The sequence below is a fragment of the Harpia harpyja genome, chromosome 13 (genome assembly GCF_026419915.1).
Source record: "Harpia harpyja isolate bHarHar1 chromosome 13, bHarHar1 primary haplotype, whole genome shotgun sequence".
NCBI lineage: Eukaryota > Metazoa > Chordata > Aves > Accipitriformes > Accipitridae > Harpia > Harpia harpyja.
In genome coordinates this window covers 33,653,953-33,679,610 of record NC_068952.1, presented here as the reverse complement: position 1 = coordinate 33,679,610, position 25,658 = coordinate 33,653,953, and the positions used below count along the sequence as shown (strand labels likewise).

Below are 25,658 nucleotides of genomic sequence, written 5' to 3'. Positions count from 1 at the left end.
AGTACAGCTGTCCTATCCAATTTATCAAAAAAATCTTTAAAGAGACATCAAACTCTTGACAGGGGAGGCATATATCTACCTGGTCAACTTTGAAAATAGTTACTGAGTTTAGTAACTGAGTTTAACACCACTGGAGGCATTTAAGAGGTTTCATTCTTATAACACCAGTACAAATTTTTTTAAAAAATATTTTCAAGTGCACTCAAACATTTTTATTAATTGCTTACAAGTTTAAGCTCACTTGAAGACCTCTGAGAAACAAAGCTGCTTCCCCCTGCCCCCCATCTCCTCTGAAATCAGGGTCTTTCAACACTTCCTTTTTCTCCCCTTACCTAGGAAGATTTTCTAGTTCCAGGCAAAACACTCCTAGACCGAGCTTGCTCCAAATCACTGCTCTGCCTTTATGGAGCCAGCTTCAAATGTAGAATTAAAATCACAGAGAAGTTTCTAAATTGGTGCTAACATTGAACAATCAGGTTAAAAGAGCACTCTACCTTCAACATGCAAAATCCAACAATGCATTTTGATTTGATCAACACTCGATGAATCATAGAGTAACCATTACAATTGTCCATCTCCTGTATTCTCTGTTGATTGTATTTTGTTAAAGATAGTATAAGTTGTAGTGCTAAAGCTTGAGTGTCTTCACAGCTGCTAATCTCTACAACCTGAGGAAAAGGCAAATTTAATAAAACAGTTTAAATGAGAAAAATTTAGAAAAAAGCCTTAAAAACTCTGTTGCAGTCTTAAATCATAACTTCTGGATTAAATCTGTTTTAAAGATTTTGAGGTTATGTACATAACTAATTTTTGCCTATGTGTGTACATTCAGATATTATATCCGAAGCGATAATTCCAATTGTGGTAAATAATTATCTGCTAAGAAAATAAGAGTCCCATTACAAGAATCCCTTTTTAAGGAAAAAAATCTGTTCTAAATAAAATTTAAGCAGGAGGCACCAATTTATTCTTGCTATACTACAAAGTCACAAGGTCATGAAATACACAAGCCACTAATAAGAATAAAGTCTGTTGTTTGCCCTGGAAAAGTATGTTTCCTAATGTTTAAGAAAAGCTTTAAATTAAGGTTCATGAAGGTCTAGACTATCTCTACCTGGACATGTCAAACATTGAAGTTTTATTTTGTCCATAGAGACAAGCAATTTGATAGATGAAGACCATGCACCGTTCTTCACTCTCTGCTTCCTACAATTCCTGAACCCCAAGAAAGAGCAAATAGTATTTTTACCAAAAATGTACAAGAAGGAAGTCTCATGTGAATGGAATTTCGGTTCCTATAGGTTCCCTTGCTATGCACCTGTTAATTCTGCTGCACTTAGTTATACACATGTATACCTGTATGGTCTGACAGCTGATATATTGTTTGCTTGCTTTATTGATGCAGAGTCTACAGCAGGGTCTGTAGCACATACTTAGCATAAATTTATGTAATACAGTAACATGAGTAAGGATTTTCTCCTCAGATTTCACTATCAATGTTAAAATTACAGCATGCAGTGTCTTCATAGCCAGAAGTCTGAATACCTGGCCGTCTCTAATCTAATGCGCATTTGTTACTCTCCACACACCTTTCAGAACACTACCATTGCCAGAGACATACAAACCAAGTTTTAGGCCTACATTAGTATTTTGAATTAACTGTAGTACTTCAGAGACTCCTAGCACAAATATTAGCCTCTCCATGTAAATGTCACAGTTAAGTAGTATCTAAGTTAGGGCTCATAGCCTTAGTATTTTTGAAATTATGATTTTTTTTCTTAGACAAGATAAGACTTTGAACATGGCTGAACAGTTCTCTTGAAAAAGCTCTCACTATTTACTAGATAAAATGAAAGCTCTGCACACTATGTAGTTTTACATTAATACTTGCATTGTGAGTATCCTGTGTTTAAAGCGTTAAAGATATGCCATGAGTCTAAGTGCCTTTAAAAATTAGAGGCTAAAAATATGATCAGTTCTACAACACTCCTAAAAATAATCTCTTTTGACATTTAGAAGTCCCAACTCTGAATCAGAATGTAACAACACATCTTACATACTAGCAATATTAAAAAAAAACATTACATAATAGAATTATAATTAAGTTTCCAATTTAAGACAACCTCCATGATACAGTCTGTGTTATGCCACAGGTATTTTCCACAGATTTTCTTTAAGAAAAAAAAAAAAAAAATCACATGCAGACTAGATCAAGGCAGCTAGAATATGTGGTTTGCTACCCAAGATACAAGAAAAATTTTATATGGGAGAACATATACATGGACCCCCCCTCCAATCCCCTTACCCTAGCAAAGAGGAAAACAAATGCACCAGTTCCTCCAATTTCATGTAGTATACACTGAAGAGTTTTATATTCAACAGGCTGAAGTGTTTTCAGGTGATAAGAGTCCAATACATTGCTCTGAACTTCTTTTGAACTGAAAGGTCTCTGCGAAGGTACAGTTTTCACTTGACCTTTCAGTCTAATAACAGGTTCATATATGGTATACTGACCAGGGCAGCATGTAGTATAAACAACAGCAAGACTCTCCTGAAACAAGAAAAGTTTAAGTTTTTTCAAGAAAGTTTAATTAAAAAAAAATCACCCCCCAAACACAAAAAGCCACACACAAAAGCCACCTAACAGCAAGTAGCAGCAACTTCAGCAGTTCATTTCTACTTTACCATTAACATGCTCTTAAGTTTTGTGTGGATGGATGTGCACTAAAATGGAACAGGATTCCTACATTTTAACAAATGTATACAATAGCTGCAGCACAGAGTTAAAGCACTAAAAATTTCCACCAAGGATCACCCTCTTAACATCTGAAGAAGAATTACAACTATTTTGCATAAAAAGAAAATTACTGACAAATTTAAAAGAAAATGAGCATACAGAGTTATTAGGTAAATTGTTTCCCTTTCTAAAGTGGCGAGTCCAAAATAGAAAGTTATCTGCTATTTTTTCAAAATTCCTCCAATTTTTTGTTTTAAGTCTATCCTTTAATCAGCTTTGCCATACAAGGATCTCAATAGAAGTTTCATTACTGATGAAAAGACTTAGACCAAAACGAAAGCTCCTCTCAAAAGTAACTGACTCATTTTCACAGAAAATGTAAAATGATAATATTTGGGAGGTTATTTAAAATAGAGAAATAATTACATTTAAAGCACTTGCATTTATGCAAAAATGCAGACATTAATTAATCACTTGAACACATAGTTCTCTTCTCTGGTTACTTGGTGTTTTGTTATGCAAAACAAGCTTAAAAGTTGCGTGACTGATTTGTTAGGCTTTTTACTTATTCCATTCATTCCTTCTTAACCTATTCAAAATTTAGTATCGTTGTTTAGAAGGATCACACATCCAGACAGAATGACCTTTTGGCTACAGCTACAGAGCTGCTGTAGAACAAGATCAGAAAAATCCCTCTAGTGGAAACAATTCATAGAGCAGGAATTACCAGTGCATGAAGACAATTCCCCAAAATAGCAGGCTCACTGGTAAGAAAGTTTTATTTTATTCTTTTTCTAGTTTAACTATAGTTACACCTGCATCTGGCATGGCTGTTTCAGTCAGGAAAGACAAGAGAAGCTAAGATCTGCCAGCTGGAAAGTGACTTTTCAGCCAAACTTGATGCAGACTTATTCCCTCAAAACCCTCACAGAATTGGGATGAAGTCTTTTTCTTCCTGTTAAAGCCAGATAAATCTCATTTCTCCTCTCCTCTCAGTTGTAAAGTTAAAAGGTTAACTAAACTGTCCTTGGCTACCTTTACACTAATGGAGAGAAGAGCTACGTATTCATTCTAGAGCATTTGGAGGTGCCTGCTTATCTGATAGATTAAATATGCAGTGTTATAGATGCTGGAACACCTAGAAGTTGTCAGAATTCGACCTAAAGCAAGATGAAATGGCCACCTTGTGTGGAGTTCAACTCCCATTGAAATAAGTGGGAAGAACCCTGCAGTGACTTTAATGAGAATTGGATTTGCTCCTGCCTGCTTTGAGAAAGTGAAGCACTTTGGGAGACAGCAGGAAATGTGTTCCCAGTTTCTTAATCAGTTCTAAGAGATTAAGAACCATTTTTAAGGAGAAACTTACAATTAAAGGCCCAACATCCACTTCCTTTTTTGCCATGAAGAGTTCTTTGATTTGTTCACATTGTAGAATCTCTTCACTTATGTACTTAGAGCAATCAGTCAATGTTTTGCCATATTTACAAGGCATTACAGATGTGAAGTCTGGCCCACATGTGTATAAGTAAAATGCCTCCTCTGGTCCAATCTTTGCACCTAAAATCCAGAAGAGAAGCTGTTAAGTCTTTAGTATACAATAAAGCAAAACTCATGCATTGGCTAGGAGACTGCATCAAAGACTTTACAGGGAAGATCGCTGGCTGGTTTTCGTAGGCCCTGCTGATGAAAAACAATCAGTACAGTCCAGTGCTTGCTATTAGCTACTTCCTGTAGATCAGTGACTTCTGACACATCACAGGCCAGATCAATTCAGTGGCAAAGGCAACTGAAACCAAGTCAGAAAAATGATCTGCATGAACTGAAGACCATCAGCTCTGAATAATCAATTACACTTTTTTAAATTGGAAAAAGTAATCTCTCCAAGCCTCCTCAAAGTTTTCAAAGCCTAGCAAGATTACAGATAGCAACAGCATGCTACAACATCATGGAGAGTTGGTTAGAGTAACCAAGAAGGATGCAACAACAACAACAAAAGCTCACTACAACTAACAGGGAGGAAAAAAAAAAGTAGGAAGTAGAAGGCCAAATGAACTTCCCTCCCCTTTCTGGACAGCACATTGCAGGTCATCTGTTTGTGAGAATGCAAATTCAAAAGAAGCATCCAGAAGGACCCAAGTCTGTAATGTACAGGTGCATGACAACTGTATAGCAGTAAATCCAGCGCTCTCTGGATGCATCAGTTATGCTGGCTGTAGGCACACTGTAATCAGACCATGTAAATCCACCAGGTGGAGCTTACATTTATGACAAGCATCTCACCTGTGGCCTGCACAAATACACTCTATCTACACACACACACCCCCCACTTGCATGTACCACACCCCCTGGCAAACCAATTTCACTTGTGTAGTAGCCCTGACCAGACCATTGCACATGAAGAAGTGCCAGATGAGGACCAGCAGGGTTCCAGCCTTCAGCACCAAGCAAACACCCTGAAGTGCTGGACAAAGCTTTCCAGGGAGGGAGAAAAATTATACACCTAAGAAAACCCCAAAGTAACTTCAGCAGTTCAGAAATATCCAGAATTTCTGAATTCAGAAATAAGCATGCTTAACTCAGAGTAGTCAGTGGTTCAGATTTTGTTTACTTTTTAAGATGCTTTAAGTAATTTGAAACTAGTAGTTTAGAAGCAGGTAAGTGAAATCAATTTTCCAGCTGGGAGAGACTGAGTGCTTTAAGAAAAAAAACAGGGCAAGTACCACCATCTCTCCATCCCCTACCCCAAGGTGTTATTTAAAGAAATTTAATGCAACACTAAAGTAACTGGAATTGCCAATTACAGCACTAAAAAGCAAGAAAGAGAATAGTGGCAAAAGGACACATTAGGAAGTACCCAAATACTGAAACATTTGCCTACTTTCTCCCTGATATATTATGCTGGTAAAAAATGTACAGTTGCTTTTATTGTAAAAGCTTGGCATGTTAAAGGAAAAAAAATAATCAAATTAAGCCTTTGGTCTTGGAGGGGGAAGAGGAAATGAAGACTTATTCAAGGAAAAAAGCATACGACAGTACCATTAAATAGAAGCAGATTTCCAAGATTCCATCTACCCGACAATCGAAGCAATTCTTCTTGAGACGATGTACAATGGCCAATCATACAAAATGTTTTATTACTATCAGATGATAAGCTTGATTTCCTTGGTAGGGCGTAATCTAAATTAATCTCACATTTCCTAAAAATACATATAAAGAAACGAGTTTAAATATTAAGAAGTGATCAAAACTGCTATCTAAGGTATTTGGCTTAGGCTTAAAATAGATTTTAATATTTAGTAGATGAGAAGCCATGCCGTTATCAAGATTAAATTACTAAAGCCATCTTCAACCTCTAGGCACCTTAAAACTCAGTTACATAATGATGTATGTATTCAATACTGCACAGAACAGAGGAATAGAGTCCCAACTAGGGTTGCCATACAGTCCAGATTTCCTAGATCTGAAATTCCTTCCCCCTGACCTCAAAGAAGAAACTGTATATAACACTATACACAGTTCTAAAATATCACAAATTTTCAATAATTTCTACTATTCCTAAAGCATCAAAGGCCTTTGAATATGCTAATGCACATCATGAAAACTGTGGTTCACGTATGCTGGGAAATACCATTTTGAGGATTTGCTTATACCAGGGAACATTGTCAGAGCTAGTGTGCTGTACAGCCACAAGCAATAAGCCTGATGCTTTCAGAAAGCAGCTAATTAACCTTATGTGCATTCACATAAACAGACCAATTGGACTGTAAAGGTCATCTGAAGCTTCCTGGAAGAGCCTAACTATTAGCAAATTGGCAAGTAACTCTATATACAGAGGTGCCTCATTAACTGCACATGTGCAGAACACTAGTATTTTTAGTTTCCCCTGTATCTCCATATTGGGACTTCACTGCATATCAGCATGCACAGACTGAACAATGAGGGGCAGGAAATCAAGTTGCTTAAAAATTGACTCCATGTAGTTTCAAGAACAAAGTGAAACAAGCATTATACTTTACAATTGCAGGTTTAACTGCAGGAAGAAAAACCATGCAACAGCTTTTTTCCTAGATATAGTTTTAGGAATGTCTTTAATAACGTTGCTTGTTTACTGACCAAATTCTACAGGAATAGTAAAGAATTTTTGTGATACATCTAATTGTTTTACGACATCTAACTGTTTTACAACATAGCATTTTGACCACCTGCTTCATATTTGGGACACAAAAGAAGTCTTCATAGTCTGGACTTTAGGAAGAAAGGATAAAAAACTGTGATATTTAATAAATTCCTTTTTCTCTAATTAATTAATATTTCATGCAGGCACAGGCCCACCCAACCTAGCATCAGGTACCTCATTTAGGAGCATGAACCTTAAGTTTTCAGTGGAGGAAGTAGTACCTCCCACTGCCAGTTCAGGTCTTGTCTGAAATATTTTTTTAACTTTTCCCCCCTTCATTTCTCTCAGTGGAGCAAAATGACTGCCTTCTCTCTATCTCCTCTTCATTCCTACTTTCAACAACATTGCCAGTACCTGAACTATACCTCCTTAATTCAGATTCTTAACCAGAGACATTATGCCTACAGCTAACTTCATGCCATAGCTTTTTTTGGATCTTACTCAAAATCTTGTATTACTTACCTCTTTCGCTTATTTGTGATCAAGAAAAACATTGACATCTCATTGGTTGACAGTACAAACTGAAGATTCTCAAAGCAATCAAGACAAATCTGATTATTTCTAGGGAATTCCTAGCAGTGTAAGACACCCCTCTCTTACCCCCAGAAGACTACTCAACCACAACTTCAGCTTGCGCCAAAATAGTGCAGATGTTTTCCTACCAGACAACATCTTTTTAAGAAGATAAATATCTAGGTACAACTAATGTATACTTTACCTCTGACCAGAAACCCACAGCCGCAGCTTTCCATGGATATTTTTCTTGCCTTCTGGCTGCTGCAGATATGTTATTGCCAAATGCTGCCACCTGCCCACACGGAAAACATTCTCTGGAGATTCAGCCTGTGCCAGCAGACCAGCTTTCATCTCATCATTTGGATCCATGCACATACTATGAAAACAACAGAAAAGGAAAAACAAGTGTGTGTGTGTTTTCAAATTTGCATTTCAAGCCCCAAATCTGCAATTTTTTGGCCTCAGTTACTTTGAGATTGCATTCCTTAACTTTCACAGATAATTTTTGATTGCAATGCTATATTTAGTGTTCAATATAAGCTAGGGAAATCCTCACGGTATGGTTTCAACTTAGTTATTTAACTTGTTTGCATCAATCTGCTTACATTTAAGATAAGGATATTATCTCTATTTTACAGAGAAGTTAAATTCAGTTTATTGAAAAAATGCAGGTGTTTTGAACGCTGTGAAATAAAGTGTTTTAAAATTGCAGCTTTAGACCCATTTTAAGGATACATTACTTATGAGAACTAAATTAGGGCTAAAACGTGTTCAGAAGATTAAAACCAAGATTGTCATAGTAAGTATTAAATAACAGCAATTTTCACACCTGAGGTATGAAAACCTACAGCTACAAAAGCTCTTATCTTCACACATTTATTATGTCACTTCATTAATACTTGAACTGCTACCTTGGATTTCATTATGTTTATGACTGATCTTGCATCTTACTTTGGACATTTATATATGACTACATGAAACATGCAAGACCAGAGACTAACACTTTAAGCAAGTAAACCTGTAGATCTATATGCAATAAACTTACTTGATGTTGCCATCAGTGTGCAAGATGACTCTAATATAGAAATTAGTTCTCTACTCTCCACCAGTATTCTCTGCAAGCTACTACTGGAAGTAACAATATATATGTTCACAAGACTGCTTTTGGACTAATATACCATACCGAAATATGAATGCTCCAGTGTTCAAGTCTGCCCAGACTTGTATCATCAATGCTTTGGAACCCAGTGAAATTATATGAATACACCCATCTTCAACAAGTTTATCTCCCAGGCTTAGGTATTCCATTCCCATAGACTTTGTTTCTTCTGGAAATATAAACATGTTTATACACAATTAGAATACAACAACAATGCCTGTCCTATCAGCTATCAAGTGTGAAAAGAAATAGCTCAGGTACTGCAGAGAATTGGGTTTGTTTAGTTGGGTGATTGTTGGGTGTTTTTTCTTTTTTTTTTTTTTTTTTTAAAGCAAGCTGACTAATATGCACAATTCTGAGACCTAGGTCTCTCGTAAACCAGAACAAAGGAGCTTGACTTAACTTGGTACATGTTTTTGTTTGTAATCATGTAAATCCCCTGAATACACTCTAATTCAATGATGCTTTCAACATGCCATATCGTATTACATTCCTATGTTGAACTGTCAGTCTTAGTGTGCACCAAGAAATATTTAGATTTTTCTTCACAAATCATACTACCCTTCAAGCATGATCTTGCATTCAATATTTTTACTTTACTTTACCAAGCAAAAGCACAAACCTTCTAACAAAAGCAGATCTAGTGAGATCCAAGATTCAGGATTGGGTTTTCCCTCCTTTTATTCAAATACAGTAAAAAAGAAAAAAGTACAGTAAAAGGTATTCCAAGTGTTGTGAGTAGGAGGCATTTAAATAACTTAAGGAATTTTTCCTCCTATAAATTATAATCCAAAAGATTCTGCTCTAAAGAGTTTGGGAGCAGGTGGGTCTTTACAAAAGTATAACAGAAATGTTGTACAGCTATTGACATTTACAATGGTGCGCACACAAGGAAAGTTAGAGGATTCATACTGAATCAGCCTCAGGCTCTGACTTGATGGATTCAGAGCATCTTTAGCTAAGAGTTCCAATATTTAAATCCTAAATCGAAGATTTACTAGCTCTCTATTGAAGAGAAAGAACACAAAAGCCACTTGCTTCATCAATACATGAGACCAAATAAACTTGAGATCCATCTTTCCCCCTGACCTTTCAGCTGCAGCATTTAATATTTTCTTCATCATAACATGAAGTAGCGTAAAGACATTTTACTGAAGTTACAAATTCAGCAAGAATACTGAATTTCTAAGGAAGCAGACACTAACCTAACCTAAGGACTAAGGCTGGAAATGTTTTATCTTTAAGTATATGATGCAATACTCAAAGAAAAATCAGAAAGACTACAACTCCTGTTTAATATCCATCGTAAGAAAAAAAAATTCAACCTTTGGTATATGGCACATCGATAAGTAATACTTGTAACCAGAATCCTTAAGTGCTACCTAAATAGAAACAAGAAGTACTATATCCTCACCTGTGCTGTCAAAGCTGTTCTCTCTCACAGCTACCAGTCTGCTTCTTCTCTTGATTTTTTTCCCCTTTTCTGTTGAATTTTCCATTTCATGAGCACACTCCAGATGAAACCACAGTGAGACACTAAAGCCTTCAGACATGTGTGGCCAACAGTTTTGTCCAACTAAAGGCAAGTGAATTGGGGCTACATGCCAAGAAGAAAGCAGCTGGTGACTCAAATTTTCACCATCTGCCTCTTTCTTACTCTGTGAAAATTTCGCTCTTTTTAGTAGTCCAGCAGTTTTGCTGTTGGAAGTGCTAGCAGATTTCTGTGAAGAACAACTACTCAAATTTGTGCTGTGTAGTAAAGGGAAGGCAAGATACTGTAATGGGTTCATATAAATATTAGTTTCTATAATCTTCAATACACCCTTGAGTAGTATCTCCTAGAAGAAATAAACCAAACAAATGAGAAAAAAAAATCAAACCGTTAACACCATGTAGTCGTGTCATCTAACTAGACCAAACCCCACTCTTGATTTAAATATGGATTTGTGTTTTCCCAAAGGTAGACTTCCATGTCCAAACTGACACGCATTTACAAAGCACCAAGTAGCGACTTCAACAGACTATGGCCCAAGGGTTTGGGGATTTAGTCAAAGCAGATCAATCTTCAAGTTACCATGCTTAGGAATCAGCTGAACCACAGCAGGTGGTCATTGCATAATCTTATCTCACATTTGGTATGTGCTAACAGATTAACTTATACCTCAACAAAAGACCACACCTTTTACCCCATGTTTGTGGCTAGCTAAGAATGTATACACAGGCTATCACTTCGTTATTGCATAGTCAATAACAAAACTATTTGAGCCTTTAAGCCAAGAAGTTTCTCTAGTTACTTAGCTAATTATTGCAAGCTACCTTTGAGAAATTGACTTCTGTCTCCTTGTTTGGTTTGGTACTATTTCAGATTCCACAGTATTTTTTTTATTTCCTTCCCCTTGTTTTTTATTAGACTCCCACACAAACCAACAGAGAGGTATTTCAGCAGTATAGCCCATATAAGCAGTAGATTCCAGTGTTACACAAGCCAACCTAAGACAGTTTTGCAAGTAATTCCTGCTGCTAAAGCATTCCTGAAATAGCAAGATGCTTTATAACTTTAAAGGAATGACTTCAAATTTTACAGTATTAGTGTTCTATCATCCATAACACAATGTCAGTCTCCTCAAGAGGAATGTTGTTTTCTTATGCTGAAGAGAGTTCCCAGGACTCTAACACATACTTCAAAACCCTCTCTTTTCTTATCTCCTATTTCCTTTTCATGTTTTGAGAATGAATTATTTCAACAACCAAAATCTGTTTGCTCTGATCAGTTAGAACGTTGCTGTTACAGTCTCCTTACTTCCCAAAATTCTTGGGCACAAAAGGAGTTTTTTTGCTTCATTTTTCTCATTAAGCCTCTGAATTTTGCTATGTGCTACTCCATACCTACCGTACAAGGTGTCTTCTCCAAAAATATCTTCAGAAGAAGAGTTAGCTCTTCTGAACATGTCCGTGAACTCATCAAGGAAACTAACAGGTCTACCAGCACCACCTGACATGCTAAAATTAAGGAGACGAAACAATATTCTTGAAAATAATTGCCTGAAAGCTTTAAAAATTCATATCCCATACTATTATGAGGAAAGATTAACTTTGAATTCAGAGTGTTTTGTGAAAACTTTTCAAATTCAGGAAACAGTAATGACTACAATATGAATTCTAGTGAGTTCCAACAGTACTTCCTTACACTATCATTCAAAATTTCATTGAATAAATCTAGATGGCTACATCAAGTTTGGCTCCTAGGTTTACCAAGTAGAGTCTGAAAGTCTGGGAACCTAGCATCTACATTGCAAAGGCTCTCCCCACAAAGCCAGGGATCAAAGTCCTGGGATGGGTTTACATCATCTCCTGCTGTGGAGCAACCTCATTATGTGAAGCTACCTTAGGGCAAGCATTTAATTTGCTTCCACATTCTTGGATTAGCTACCCATTTTATTTCTTGCCGGAAAACTCAATCAAGACATCACTAAGACCTGTGTTACAAAGAAATTTGAAATAAAAACTTATGTTGTGATGGAGTCAGATGCAATCAGTAAGATAACTGCTATTTTTCCCAGCAATGTTTACTAACACTGTCACCGTAGGGTTTATGATTTCAACTATCATTTTCAGATCTGCCAGCATGTGTTTAAATAACAGATTTCCACTAGCTCAGAAATAACCCTGTATTTATACATAAGTTAGATACTTGTCACAAGTTAAAGAAGCAGCTGCATAAACTCACACATGCCAATGTATTTGCTTTGTCAATTTTGCATTTGCATTGTGAACTAAGAATTTGAGTGTGTATACATTAAGTTATAAAAAAAACCAATATTTAAGTTACTTAGACCTTGAACTCACCATGAAAACTAGATTCAGTTTGTGTCAGTATGTTCAGAAATCCTCCCAAAAGAAGTTTAACAGCTCCCTGTTAAAAAAATACAGGGAAAAATTAATACCTGAAGAATATATACCAGCTCAAAGAACTAAGAAATAATTTCTTTCAAACAGTCTTGTCTACTATTGATTTTAAAGTAAAGACAATTCCAGTTACTTTGAATTATGGAAATATTTGTTATATTTGCTAATGAACATTCTTTCATGTTCTGTACAGTTCAGTTGCAGAAGGGAGACTTTGAAATCCAAATGATTCTAGAAAGAAACCTTGGAGTCATTACCAATTCAGCAGCTGAGATGTCCCTTGTCTTCTCCCCCATAACAGAATCACAGGATTTCACAGGTTGTGACAAAATACAGCATGTTGCTATATAGTGATGCAATACTGAAGGCAAATTCACCCTTTCCCCAACCTTTTTACGCAAGATTACTTTAAAGAGTAATTACCAAAAAAAAAAAAAAAAAATCAAAGCTGTGTACTTAAGATAATCCTTCACAAATGCATCTTAGATAAAGGTAACTTGAAAAATATCTAATTAAAGATATTCAAAATCTCTAAATTGATTAGTTTGATAGATTGCCCTTTCTGAATGACATTGAAGAGTAATGAAAATGGAGATTATTCTGAATTGTAAGTAATTTCATGTGTTGAAGTTCAGAAAAAAGAAATACGAGTGTGCTAGTGATTTAAAGCTAATAATTCACACACAGAATTGGAGTACTAAAATAAAACAATGTTTTCCTTTCCTGCTTTTGGTTTAAGCTGTAAAGCACTAACTTTGCTTCCTAGTCAAATGATTATATAAACAAGCACTTTAAGTTTAGATTACTTAACCATATTTCCCTCTTTTGCGAAAGACACACTCAATTTAGTTATTAGAAAGCAAAAAACAAGCTAACCATCAGAAATTCCAAAGGATTATGAGGACATCAACGTATGCATAACTAATTTCGAATATAAACTTAAGAATATAAGCATGAAATACTTTTGAGCTACGTCACTGGAAGTTTCTAAAAAGTACATATTGAATACATATAAATTTAGAATGTTTACATAAATACATATACAAAAAGATATTTGCTTTTTTGTTTTTTTGATTTGTTTTTTTTTTTCCTATGGCCTGATGGTCATGAAATCTGTATCTACAGCCCTAGTGATTGAACAGTCTTGATAAAGTAAGGCAACTATGAAACTCAAAAGCTTTGTAGGTCAAATATCTCTCAATACACCAGTTAACTATAGTTTCTGGTAACTTAAATGCAATGCATCTGGCAATATCAGTCATTTACATTGTTTCAGGTCTTATCAAATGCCATAACAAGTGAGAATGCTTCTGAGATCACTATTAGGTATACTGATACTATAGAACTGAAGAAAATAAGATATACAACTGCTAAGCTGTTGCCTTTGTTTAGTAACATTTTTACCTGTTCTATAAGTACAGTGGCATTTCTCTCCTTCTGGCTGATGATTTTCAGGCAGCTTTGGAACACGTGAGCAAGCACATCTAAACTTGCATTACCAGCTGAGAGCAAGTTTAATTCTAACATGCAGATTTCAGGATACATTAATTCTCCTTGATTGATGTTTTCAGCTAGGTCATTAAAATAACCTGAAGGACCAGTACATCCTGGTTCTGCTTTTGTGTCTGCTCCTGAAAGAAAGCACTTGTCTTACTGAAACTTACTCAGCTGAATACAGTTTGCATGATTTAAGCAGAACATCCAAACACATACTTTCTCCAACCTTTTCATAGGTACAAAACAAAAATGGTCACTAGCTTATAAGCAGTTTTCAGAAGTTACTATAATCTTCTATTATGCTTCAGATTTTTGTATTTTCCTGCTAATACAGAAGGGTAAGGATGCAGTTTCTCCTATTACATGCTCTTTAAATATGTGCCTTCATTTCCTGGTAACTGGGCACACATAAGTAATGATGAAATATGCAATTCATGAAACATGACAGTAAAATCACTGTAATAGAGCCTGAAGCTTCTATACAGAACTCTGAGCCTGCCAAGAAAGGAGATAAATTTACATTATTTTGTTTCATGTTAAAAGGTTGGGGGAAGCAGTTGTTTAGTTATTTAATTCAGACAATGTACATGACAGAATATCTGCATGACAATCAAAAAAGCAAAAAAACCCAACATTTAAGCCTCTCTTACATCTTGGAGGGACTTTAAAACAGGTTACTTAAAAAAATTATTTGGTTCAGACATATGTTTCATGCAAATGTTTCGTGGAAATATTTCAGGTTAAATTTTTAATTCAGAAATGCTTTTAAAATGTTGTATATCTCTTGATAAAGCCAAGTCACACAGGTAAACAGCAGCAGTTGAATGCAGTTCTATTAAAGGCTGTTACTGCTCATGCTGACTTCATACAAGAACATAGGCATCCAGACGTTCAGCACAAAGGAAAAAATTAAAGCAAATTCATGTTCAAAATTAATTACACAATCAGAATACAGGAAGAGATGTGCACATCAGTCGTTGAATGAATATAAAGAGATATAGTCTATCACAAGGGGGCTGTCACAAGTCAAATGAAGCACGTGATTGGGAAAAGCCAGCACAGATTCACCAAGGGCAAATGGTGCTTGACAAACCTGATCGCCTTCTACAACAAAGTAACCTGCTCGGTTGATGTGGGGCAAGCGGTGGACATTGTCTACCTGGATTTCTCCAAGGCTTTTGATATGATTGCCCACAGACTCCTCCTTGAAAAACTGATGCATTACAGTCTAGACAAGTGGTCTGTGTGGTGGGTGGGGAACTGGTTGATGGGCCACACCCAGAGGGTGGTGGTAAATGGCTCCTTTTCAAACCAGCAACCTGTCACAAGTGGGGTCCTCCAGGGATCAATACTGGGCCCAACACTGTTTAATATCTTCTTAAGTGATCTGGATGATGGGATCAAGTGTACCCTGATGAAGTTTGCCAATGGTCCCAAACCAAGTGGGGAAGTGGACACTTCAGAAAGGAGAGCCGTCCTGCAGGAAGACCTGGCTAGGCTGGAAAAGTGGGCTAACAAGAACCTTATGAAGTTCATCAAGGACAAATGTAAGCTGGGAAAACATAATCCAGGAGTGCAGCACAGGCTGGGATCTACCCAGCTGGGGAGCAGCTCTGTGGAAAGGGACCTGGGGGTCCTGGTGGACAACAAGCTCAATACGAGCTAACAGTATCCTGCTGCAGCAAGGAAAGCTAAGAGGATGCTGGGTTGCATCAACAAGGGCATTATCAGCAGAGATGATACCTTCCAACCTGGTATTCTATAATTCTGTGATATAATTAGACTAGCTAATTTTTACCAGACTGTTATAGTACTAAACAAAAAGTTAAGCGTTGATTTTCAAGCAAACTACTGATAAGCATCTCTGGAGAAAACTGCTTCTAGACCACAATAATACATTTGAGCAACATGACTTTAGAGCAAGAGTCACATAAACCAAGACAACCAAGACAGAACAATTCCTGTAACACTCAGTAAGAATATTCATCATCTCTCCATCTGTAACTGCATCCTACTGAAGTAAACAAGTTAAACTATTTATATCTGTTAAAGGTCTCTGATCCTCACCCTGTTTTTGTACATCTCAAAAGACAAGCAAGCTTTGCTATGTCATAAAGACTGCTTTGTATATTCAAAAAGTTCACATTTACCTTCATTCTTGGTCTCACTATCATCAGGGTTACTTTCACTATCTGCTTCATATCCTTCCTCTTCAGCAAAAGGTTTAAGACTACAGCACTGTGATTCTTCAGTTTCTTCAGAAATATCTCCAGGTTGTGACACTGGCTCCTTTTCAGTGTAATGGGTCTGTATAACACATCAAGCAAATTTACTATCTTTGGTCAGAAAAGCAAGTAATTTAGAACCTTCCAGTTGCTTATTTTCTCCAAGCCCATTGGCAAAAGAAACAAATTAATCATATGCTTTCAAGAAACTTCAGATACTTGTTGAGAATACTTCATTCTTACATAAAAAATGGATTCTGCAAAGATGGATTTTTCTTACTAACTACCTGACCAAAGCTTTGGTAAGCAGGTGGCCAATGCATTAAGCATAACTGTGTTTCTAAAATCACTATCACCATAAACATGCACCTTGACATTCACTCTAAGGTAAAGAGATGTCTGCAGCCACTAAGGTCAGTCAACATCCCTGTTTGAAGCTCTCCCTTTGAGTTTGTGTCACACACTGCTGTGGGATGAAAGAGTGAAGAGAACATCAGGTGTCAGGTATGTCCATAAAGTGTAACACAGCTTGCTCCTTTCTAGGGCATGACTCATTTCTGAGCGGTAAACATGGGGACCATATCAATAATCAGCATTCAACTTACACGCTTACATATGAGAATCAGAGAATTAACTTTCAACAGCCACAGTAACCAAACGCATTTAAACATGTCCTATTGAGTTTAAAAATAGACCCAAACAACATAAACCTGACTCAGCAAACCTTGTGGTATTTAGAATTAGACTACTTAGTCGGTGTTTCATACCTTTTCAATTTTTTCTTCAGAATGATCCAGATCAGCAGAAAAAGTACCCAACGCAACACGAAGCAGTGAATCAAACAGAGGCTTTGCCAAGTCAGTTTCTATCACTTTTGATTGAGCAAGCTGCTCTCTTATTTGGAGTAAGATATCATCCACACAGGTATTCTATGTTTTGGGGGAGACAAATATTTTGATTCATGTTATTATGTTTTGGCTAACAGAAATGGTCTAATACTTTCATTTAAGAACTTCCCCTTCCACCTACACTAATCTGACTTCTCAGCTAAAACCATCAGACTTCATCTAATCTCTTGCAATAAGAAAGATTCACCCTGTTTTTCATGACAGATTTAGTTGGTTCAGCAATCTGCACACTGAAAAAAATCTGGCAACATGCTGTTTCCCAAACACTGCAAGTGAAAGCACTGTTTCAAAAATAAACATCTCTGAAACAGTTTCAAGTACACAATGCATTCAAACCACACCAAAACATTAGAGGTTCACAAGACAGACAGTGACATGTCCAAGTTCACAAAAATAGCAAGTGGCCAGGCAGAACTCCAGTTTCCAGTTCTCTCCTGTACCTAACTCCTCCTGCTTTTGTAACAAACTGCCAAGTAAAATTCAAGATAGCAATTAAAACATTAAAGCACAGTAAAGCTGTCTTCTGTGAATTAACATTTTGTGGAACATTGAATTAGTTCACCTCCAAGGCTTAAGTAACAGTTTTTTCAGGTGTCCTTTCAGTACCTGTGCCCTCTAATACTGCTCCTTCTCAAGCACCATGCTCTGCTCAGAACTGTCAAAAACACGACATGTGAGTCACTATGTATAATGCTCACATCTTGCCTACACAGCTCTCTTTCAATCCTACCTGTCAAACACATTCTCCACTGAATACTCTTTCAAAAAAAAAAAAAAAAAACCAAAGTCTCTCCCACTGTTCAAAGCCCATCAGCTCAGACAGCCTCCAGAGAACGTGAGGCTGGACAAATAGGCTACATAGGGGAAAAAAACCAACAGAAAAAGCAGGCCATAACTGACCAGAAAAAATACAGGCATAGTCAGCCAGCAATTCATAGTTGTCTATATCCACTACTGCCTTTGTAGTCAGAGGAAACCATCCCTTTTCTCTAGTCAGGACCATTTTATGCAGAAAAACAAAGTCTTTGCCTGTCAGGATCACAGTCTTCCCCGGGACCCAAGATACAATAATCCAGAAAACATGTTTGATGTTGAGTTCAGCCCTTAGCCATGTTGACCATGCTGGCCCAAATTGTAACTAATACATGCAAAATAAAACAGAAATACAGTTCAAAAAAGCAAGGTAGAAAGCTCATCCAGCCTGGATTGATCTGCCGCTCTGGAAGGCTCTCTCCCAGTCCCCAAGAAGCCAGGACTTGGCATGAACAGGGATCCAACCCAAAAGAGCAGAGGACAAAGATCATGTTGGAGAACAAGCAAAGGGGTACAGGATCCTTACCAGCATCTTACCAAATACAAGAAGTGACAAGTGGATACGTGCAAAGATGCCACCTCAGAAACAGCAACTGCCAGTTTGTTCATCCACCCACTCTCATTCTTTCATGCCTGCTGACCACTACCCCTGACTAAGTACATCATTTAACTGTATACTTTCAGTACTACACAAAAAAATATGGTACCCTAGTAAGAGCATAAACTTGTTTCAACTCTAAAAGAACATTTGACTAAATTACTGTTAAAATAACATTGTACATAACAAATACGAGTAAAGCAAGCTAAGGGAAGTTGCACAGTACCTGGTGAAACATCTCCACTTCCATCTTCTGCTGCATGGTACTTGCACTGTGTAGACAGATTGTCAGCAGAGCTTCTAGAAGTCTGATACCTTGAAGTGCCCACTCACTCTCTTCTCTTACAGAAGCCTTTATCCCTTCAAGATTGGCAACTGAAGAAACTGAAGTGTGTTCCCTACTCAAAGAGCTGTCGTAGGAGACACATTCAGAGACCAGCTGTTCTGCACCAGCAAGACTGTCAGAACTATTGAGCTCCAGTTGTGTCACCTCTCTGCTTTTAGCCAGCTGAACAGAGTCATCCTTGTTGAGAAGCTCACCACGAGGACTCCCATGTGAACTTCTGCTGCTTTCACTCAATACTCTCTCCCTCTTTTCTTGTTCCTTTTCCTTATTTTTTGCAAGTTTCTGAATTATCAAAATTAGTAATCTACGGCATGCTTCAAAGCCTCCAAGTCTATGGAACTGTCTCTGGAAAACTGAACTATACAAATAGATGCAACGACACATGGACCAAATATCTGCAGCCCTGTGAATGTGTTCCAGAGATGGCAAAGTAAGGCTTTCCAGTGACAGATATGGTAATTTGTGGCCTAATGGCTCACTAGCTGTACTATCATATCCTGATGTATCTTCAGAGTCATTAGCTGAATCCAGATCACCATCTGCTTCTTTACTTACACATAAAAAAGCAACACAGAGGAATAGGTTTATTGTGTTGACATGAATGTCTTGGCTCACAAACTTTTTCTTTTTTGGGTAAGCCTCTTTCAAGCCAGCATAAAACTTGCTCAGGCTTTGAGGAACTTCTGAAACAGCATGCTGGCTACAAAGAGAAGCAGGCAAGTCAGATGTAGACTCCTTCTGTTCACTGTTCAGGCCTTCCAGTTCTGGCATTGCTTGGTCTTTCTGCTGATCACCAAGGCAGAGTATCAAAGTCTCTAACACTTTCAAAGAATAACTTCTTAAAGTATCAAAGTAATTTAACTCAGTCATTTGATTCACTCCGTTACAACTCAGAAACAAGTCTCTAATTACCCTGCAAGAGAAAGCATAAGTTACCATATAAATCAGCCACAAATTCATGTTATTCAGATGACACACATCTTATCCAAAAATAACCCTCTGTTCTACACACCTAAGTAATACCAAGGACTGATCATGTTTACAGTAATTGCAATATATTACTCTGAACTCTAAATTAAAGAGATGAGGAACTTGTTTGCAGTACTGTAGAATCCCAAGTAAGCATCATCCATCTGGTAGTAAAAATTCAATTTTTTGGTAAGATATAATGTAGGAAATATTAACCTCTAAAACGTAGACCACAAAAATGTAAGATGTTCAATACATTAAAGATGTTTAACTTCATTTATGACATTTGCTCCTTAGTGATACTTCCTTACCCTAACTTTTTATTAGCAATTGGACCTAGTAAATATCTTTATTTCTCTCAGTTCTGTGACTTCACCAGAAAGTAGAGATTCCTTCTCAAATAAACTTGAATTTTTAAGACATTTTACTAGCTATGTCTATTTGTTGTATGGACAATGCATTTCAGATAAAATTCAGGAACACCTTTCAAGCAACTTTTTGTGCAATTGTTATGCCAGGGTGTCCAATGTTAAAAAACCTTTCAGTATATTTGTTTCCAAGTGTATTTTTCCCTTCTTCCTACTGCCCAAGTATTACACTGAGTTCATACAGAATTTGGGGTAAGGATATGTAAGCTTCAGAGTGTACTATGCTTGCTTGTAGACATCCACCTTCCTTACCCTCCCATCTCCTTCCCACAGTGTCAGCTTTTACTGTAACCGAGTTACACAATCTAGAATCAAATGAATCATGTACTTACTTATCCTATTTCCTACTGGCTTAAAGATGGGAATATACATCTTAAACGTTGTTTTAATCTAAACTTTACTTCTCTTGCCTCTTTGCCACCAAGTACACTTTCAGAAATTAATAGCTTCTGATACAGTTTAGGTTAGGATAAAAGTTAAAAATGTATTAGACAATCCTTTACATAAACTGGAATACTAGTCTATTCTTTATAATTGTCTCAGATAAACTGAAGTGAATTTAGCAGGGTTATCAGGACTCCAATAGAAAAGATCAGAATCAGGACACATTCATATTCTGAATAAACTTCCATATATTGTATTAAACAACTATTTCATCAGTTCAACAGTAAATTGGAAAGTTTCTATTTCATGCCTTGGAAGAATCTTTGTGGGTTGTGTGTTTTGGTTTGTTTGTTTGTTTTAAAAAAAAAAAACACCTTATGTTTAAATGGACAGGATTTTGTAAATTAGGAAACAGTTATTTCAGTACAAGGAAACCTCTCAAGCCTTATTTTTGAAAGGTGGTTTCTATGAAGACCTTTCTAGAAGGAAAAGGGAACAGATCAGAAAACTAAGTAGTCTAATTCCTACAGAGAAGTGACATGTCAATCTGTTCAACATTCCTGACTCACTTTAGCATGAGGAATGAAGAGGCAAAGAGCATGTCACATTGAACAAAGATTTTTATTTCTTTCTACACACTTTGGCTTGTAAAAGACTAACTCATCGATAGACAGCCCTCACTTTCTATGGCTTATGAATCTAGGATTACATTTTATGTTATTCAAGCATTTACCTTGTTGCCACCCCTGCAATACCCAAGTGCTCCCTACAGTCCAAATAAAACTTATGTTCTGATCAGTAACAAATATACAAAGCTCTGTACATAATTAGTATGTTTTCCATTAATAAACAGAAAAATCAACCAACCTGGATTTAAGCAACACAGGGAGCATCTGCAAATAAATCTGAAGTACTTCAGAAGGCAAACACTGGCTATGGTAACTGCATGTGTGTTTATCAGCTGTAGTTAGTCCCAGTTGTTGAGCATGGCAAGCTAGCTCAACCCCTCTCTGAAGCACAGGATTATAAATACAGTTATATAGTTTCCATTGGACCACTGCATTTCCCTTTTGAATTAAGTGGCAAATATGGCTTGCAATCTGCATGCCACGTAGTTTGTCTTCTTCAAAAACAATATCCTGATAAGCCTCCAATGCATCCCATCTCAACAACATATCTTCAGATCCACTGCTAGGCAGAATTCCCTGAACTCTGCAAGAGGAACTAGATGCAACACCAGCATCATTAGGGTTGCCCTGCAAGGCATCTTCTAGCTGAGCAAGTTGATCACAGTCAACAGTACATATATTGCATGATGCCTGTATAATTTTTGGAGAAACTTCTGCTCCACCCAGCTGATCCAATATAAACTCATTAAGGATGTTCAATATGTGCTGTTGAAAGTTTTTTAATATTGGTAACTTGGAAGCATGAAGCAATGGGACGATCACAGACTTTGGATCCATACAACAACATATTCCTACATTATGTACACCCGAGAGAATTTGAACACAGGTACTGCTCAAAGAAACTTGTTGCAACAAGTGCAAACACTGGTGTGCACAAACAGCAATGCAACAGCATCTGTCAGGATAATGAACTTCTCCATCAGCAGTTTCAAAGGGGTTTTTGGAAGCTTGGTTTTTAAAAGCAGATACAGAGAGCCCAGAGAGATCTCTGTGGTGATGCATGAAGTGAGAGTACTCACATCGTCTGTGCCGCTTTCTTGTACACATTGATTGATGGAGCTGCTCTGATTTCACTTTTTTGACAGTGCTGATTATTTTCATGATGCTGTTGATTAAGGCCTTCAGATGCTCTGAGGCTTCCCCAGTTACTCCCTCACTCTTCATACACAGCCATTCCATTTGAAGCACTGTTACTTCAAACAGCTTAAATCCCTGATGCTGTATGAACTCATGAACCAGATCTATAGCTTGACTAAAGTAGAATGGATTGGAGGCTGCACTTTGTAGGCAGCAGATCAAAATCTGCAAGACCCCTTCTATAACCTCAGGTAGAAGCAAGGCTCTGTGATGGTATCTAGAAAATATGTAGTCCTCCTGAACCAGCTGCTGTAGTGTTTTCCTGTATCCTGGAGCAAAAGGATCAGGTTGCTTTTCCAAGCAAATTCTGATTTTTAATGCTGCTTTAAGTAAGTCTGTTAAATTTCTTCGCAAATTGTCAGGCATTGTTTCTGTATTGCTAATGTCTAAAGACATAAGATGCAGCACTGTTCGAAAGAGCATCCTTTGGATCAGAGCCACAGGTTCTTCTGTCCACCCTGCAGAAACTACTTCATTTTCTGTGTTACTACTTACATTGTAACAGTCTTCAAATCCTGATAAGAACTCAGTCAATGTGGGCACCACACTAGCTGAAAGAGCAGAACTGTGATTTAAAGTAATATCAAATTTGCACACTTTCTCTAGGAGAGACAGTAAGACATGGCATAAGTCAAAAGGAGAGTTATCCATGTTGCTCTCAGTAATTCCTGCAGTTGGCTCATTCAAATTCTCTGGGTTTAGCTCATGTGCTGGAATAATTTTGCTGGAATTTTCTAGAGTAGGGGCATCAGGATTAGAACTTGGTATCGCTTCCACAGGTAGGCAATCACTTCTACCTACAAGGTAGTTGTCCCAAACTGGATACGTTAAAAAAGGCTGCAGTAACTGGGAGCGTCTGTGTTTCATTATTACAGTAGTCTTGTCATCAGAATTGCCTTCTGAATCTGAAGTGGACAGCTGAGATCTTCTTGCATCTCGCACAGAATAACGATGGGTGGTTTTGCGCAGACGTCCACTTTTTCGAGATCGAGGATTTAGTTTTACAGAAGTCTGAAGAGAAGAACGAGTGCTTCCATCTAAGCCTAGTTTTTCCTGAGTAGATTTCACGGAACTTGAATTATTCTCTTTGGTCAGGCATATGTCTACTGTAAATGGTATATTAAAATCTGTTGAAACAGAAAGATAACAAAGGAACATTAATGGAACATTCATGTATTACAATGAACTACTACTCTTTAGTTGGGAGTCCTACGCTCTGTAGTAATACACAAATTGCTTCTTCTAGGTCCTTAATACTGTCAGTGATAAAACATACCTATTGCTTTTTCTTCTTGGACAGGGATTTTCCATACCAATGGCAGAAGTGACAGGAGGAGGGTCAGAAGTTCTTCTCGACATGTCAGCTCCTATGTTAGAAACAAAATAGAAAATGTTTTTGTACTTTTGAAAAATGGATTAACCTTCTTTATTTTACAAAGCTATTCAACATTCAGTTCCCCATGCCTTTCTGCTGTTTTTACGCATTGCAAAAATGACCTAACTGCAGAGTGCTATAATCAACTAGAGCCAATCAGAAAGCATCTAAGATATTTATTACACCTCTGCAAGTGTTTCTATACAAAGCTCTCCTAACCCCTCTCGTTGAAGGAATTCCTCTCCCAAAGGACAAAACCAGAGAAGTCAAAAGCAAATAACTTATTGATTTAAACAAAGCCAACACGAAGCCAAATACAAGTTTGAAACTTCTGTAGTTACAGAAATGTAACTTCAAAGAACTTTATGGGAAACTTTCTACTTTCTCCAAAATGACACCTTTAAGCAAACAAAGAAAGCTTACATTTATCAAGTGATGTTATTGACTCAGAATAGAAAGGTGAAGTTTTACGGGAAGAAAGAGGGAAGGTTACTCCTAATTAAAAAAAAAAAAAACACCAGAATAGCCACTAACAAACCCTCACTCCTACTAGGATTCTAAGACTTCATCACTAAATTTCAGTGCAGAGGAGCAGTAGAAGGCACATAATTCAAACACAATTCCTTTACTGGGTGCTATGCAGCACTATCAAAATGGTTTCAGTCCTAAAGATCAAAAATTTTCAAATGCAAAAAGCTGACTTGAGCATTTTGGCAGTTAACTTCAGAGATATGCAGCTGAAGCAACATCCTTCTCCAAAAATTCAAGGTAGCAATGAAATTAAAATGTTTCAAGATAAGCAACTTAAGTAGCTATAGTTATATATATAACAAATATAGAGTTTTATATATATATATATAGTTTTAGAGCTATACAGATATATAACAAATAGTTAATATTTGATGAGTCTATCAATTAAAAAAAATCTAAAACTGTTGATGCAATACAATTAGACTTGAAAACTAAGCTTTTTCAAAGTCATTCTCCCAACTCTCTTCTGCTACTAAATGTATTCTCAGCAAGACAAATTAATTAGGAATGGGAATGAACAATACAGCATTCAAAGCACAATAATAAGACTGGAAAAAGCAAAGTATTAACTTTTCAAATTTCAGTGGTACACTTCCAGAATTTGACTTTCCTCATTAATCAAGCTCCACTTCCCCCACCTTCTTAAAAAACTTATTTCCTCAGGAAATAATTGCTGAATTGCTGATGTTTCATGAAGAATGCTGCAAGTTTTCTTCCCCTTCTACTTCAGAAGTAGGTTTTTCTTGGAGAGGAGGCACATGGAATCCCCCATTTTCTGTTTTTCCAGCAGCTCTAGTCTTGAAGCCTCTATTAACAGCAACTATGCAGAACTCAAGTGACTATAAAAACCACACAGCTCTAGAAGTGGTAAGGATTCTTCTTAGCAATTATATGTAACTGCAGTCTTGTGGGTTTACTGTTTAGCCAGTGCACCTACTGGAATCCAGAACCAAGCCAGCAGACCCAACTCGAGTCTTAGCCCAAGTCACCTCATGAAGGAAATGCAAACCTCCAAAATGAATTTGACCAGCATTAACAGCTGACCTCACTTCAGACAAAGGCTGAATAAACTCAGCCCAGATTCACTTGGTTCATTATTCTTAAACACTGGGATCTGCATTTTCAACACACAAAGACTTAATGCACATCTCATCCTACCCATTGTTTAGTACATATCCAGTAGTGTTGAAGAGGAAGGAGAAGAGAAAGAACAGAAAGAAAGGGGATATCTGCAGCTACAGGGATGTGTGCTAGACTTTATAC

General features: G+C 37.0%; 1 protein-coding gene across 2 annotated transcripts in view; it reads right to left on the bottom strand.

Moving 5' to 3' along the window:
- LYST (lysosomal trafficking regulator) overlaps positions 1-25,658 on the bottom strand; it is a 96,553-nt gene that overhangs the window by 40,317 nt on the left and 30,578 nt on the right. For both annotated transcript variants that reach the window (XM_052805282.1, XM_052805281.1), the window contains 15 exons: positions 23,766-23,856; positions 21,531-23,616; positions 18,763-19,795; positions 16,985-17,146; positions 16,143-16,299; positions 13,900-14,126; positions 12,436-12,502; positions 11,480-11,589; positions 10,004-10,427; positions 8,614-8,758; positions 7,633-7,806; positions 5,774-5,934; positions 4,104-4,294; positions 2,306-2,551; positions 495-668 (listed from right to left, as the gene is read on the bottom strand). In XM_052805282.1, coding sequence (XP_052661242.1) covers positions 495-668; positions 2,306-2,551; positions 4,104-4,294; positions 5,774-5,934; positions 7,633-7,806; positions 8,614-8,758; positions 10,004-10,427; positions 11,480-11,589; positions 12,436-12,502; positions 13,900-14,126; positions 16,143-16,299; positions 16,985-17,146; positions 18,763-19,795; positions 21,531-23,616; positions 23,766-23,856 — 5,448 coding nt within the window. The remainder of the gene's footprint in view (positions 1-494; positions 669-2,305; positions 2,552-4,103; positions 4,295-5,773; positions 5,935-7,632; positions 7,807-8,613; positions 8,759-10,003; positions 10,428-11,479; positions 11,590-12,435; positions 12,503-13,899; positions 14,127-16,142; positions 16,300-16,984; positions 17,147-18,762; positions 19,796-21,530; positions 23,617-23,765; positions 23,857-25,658) is intronic.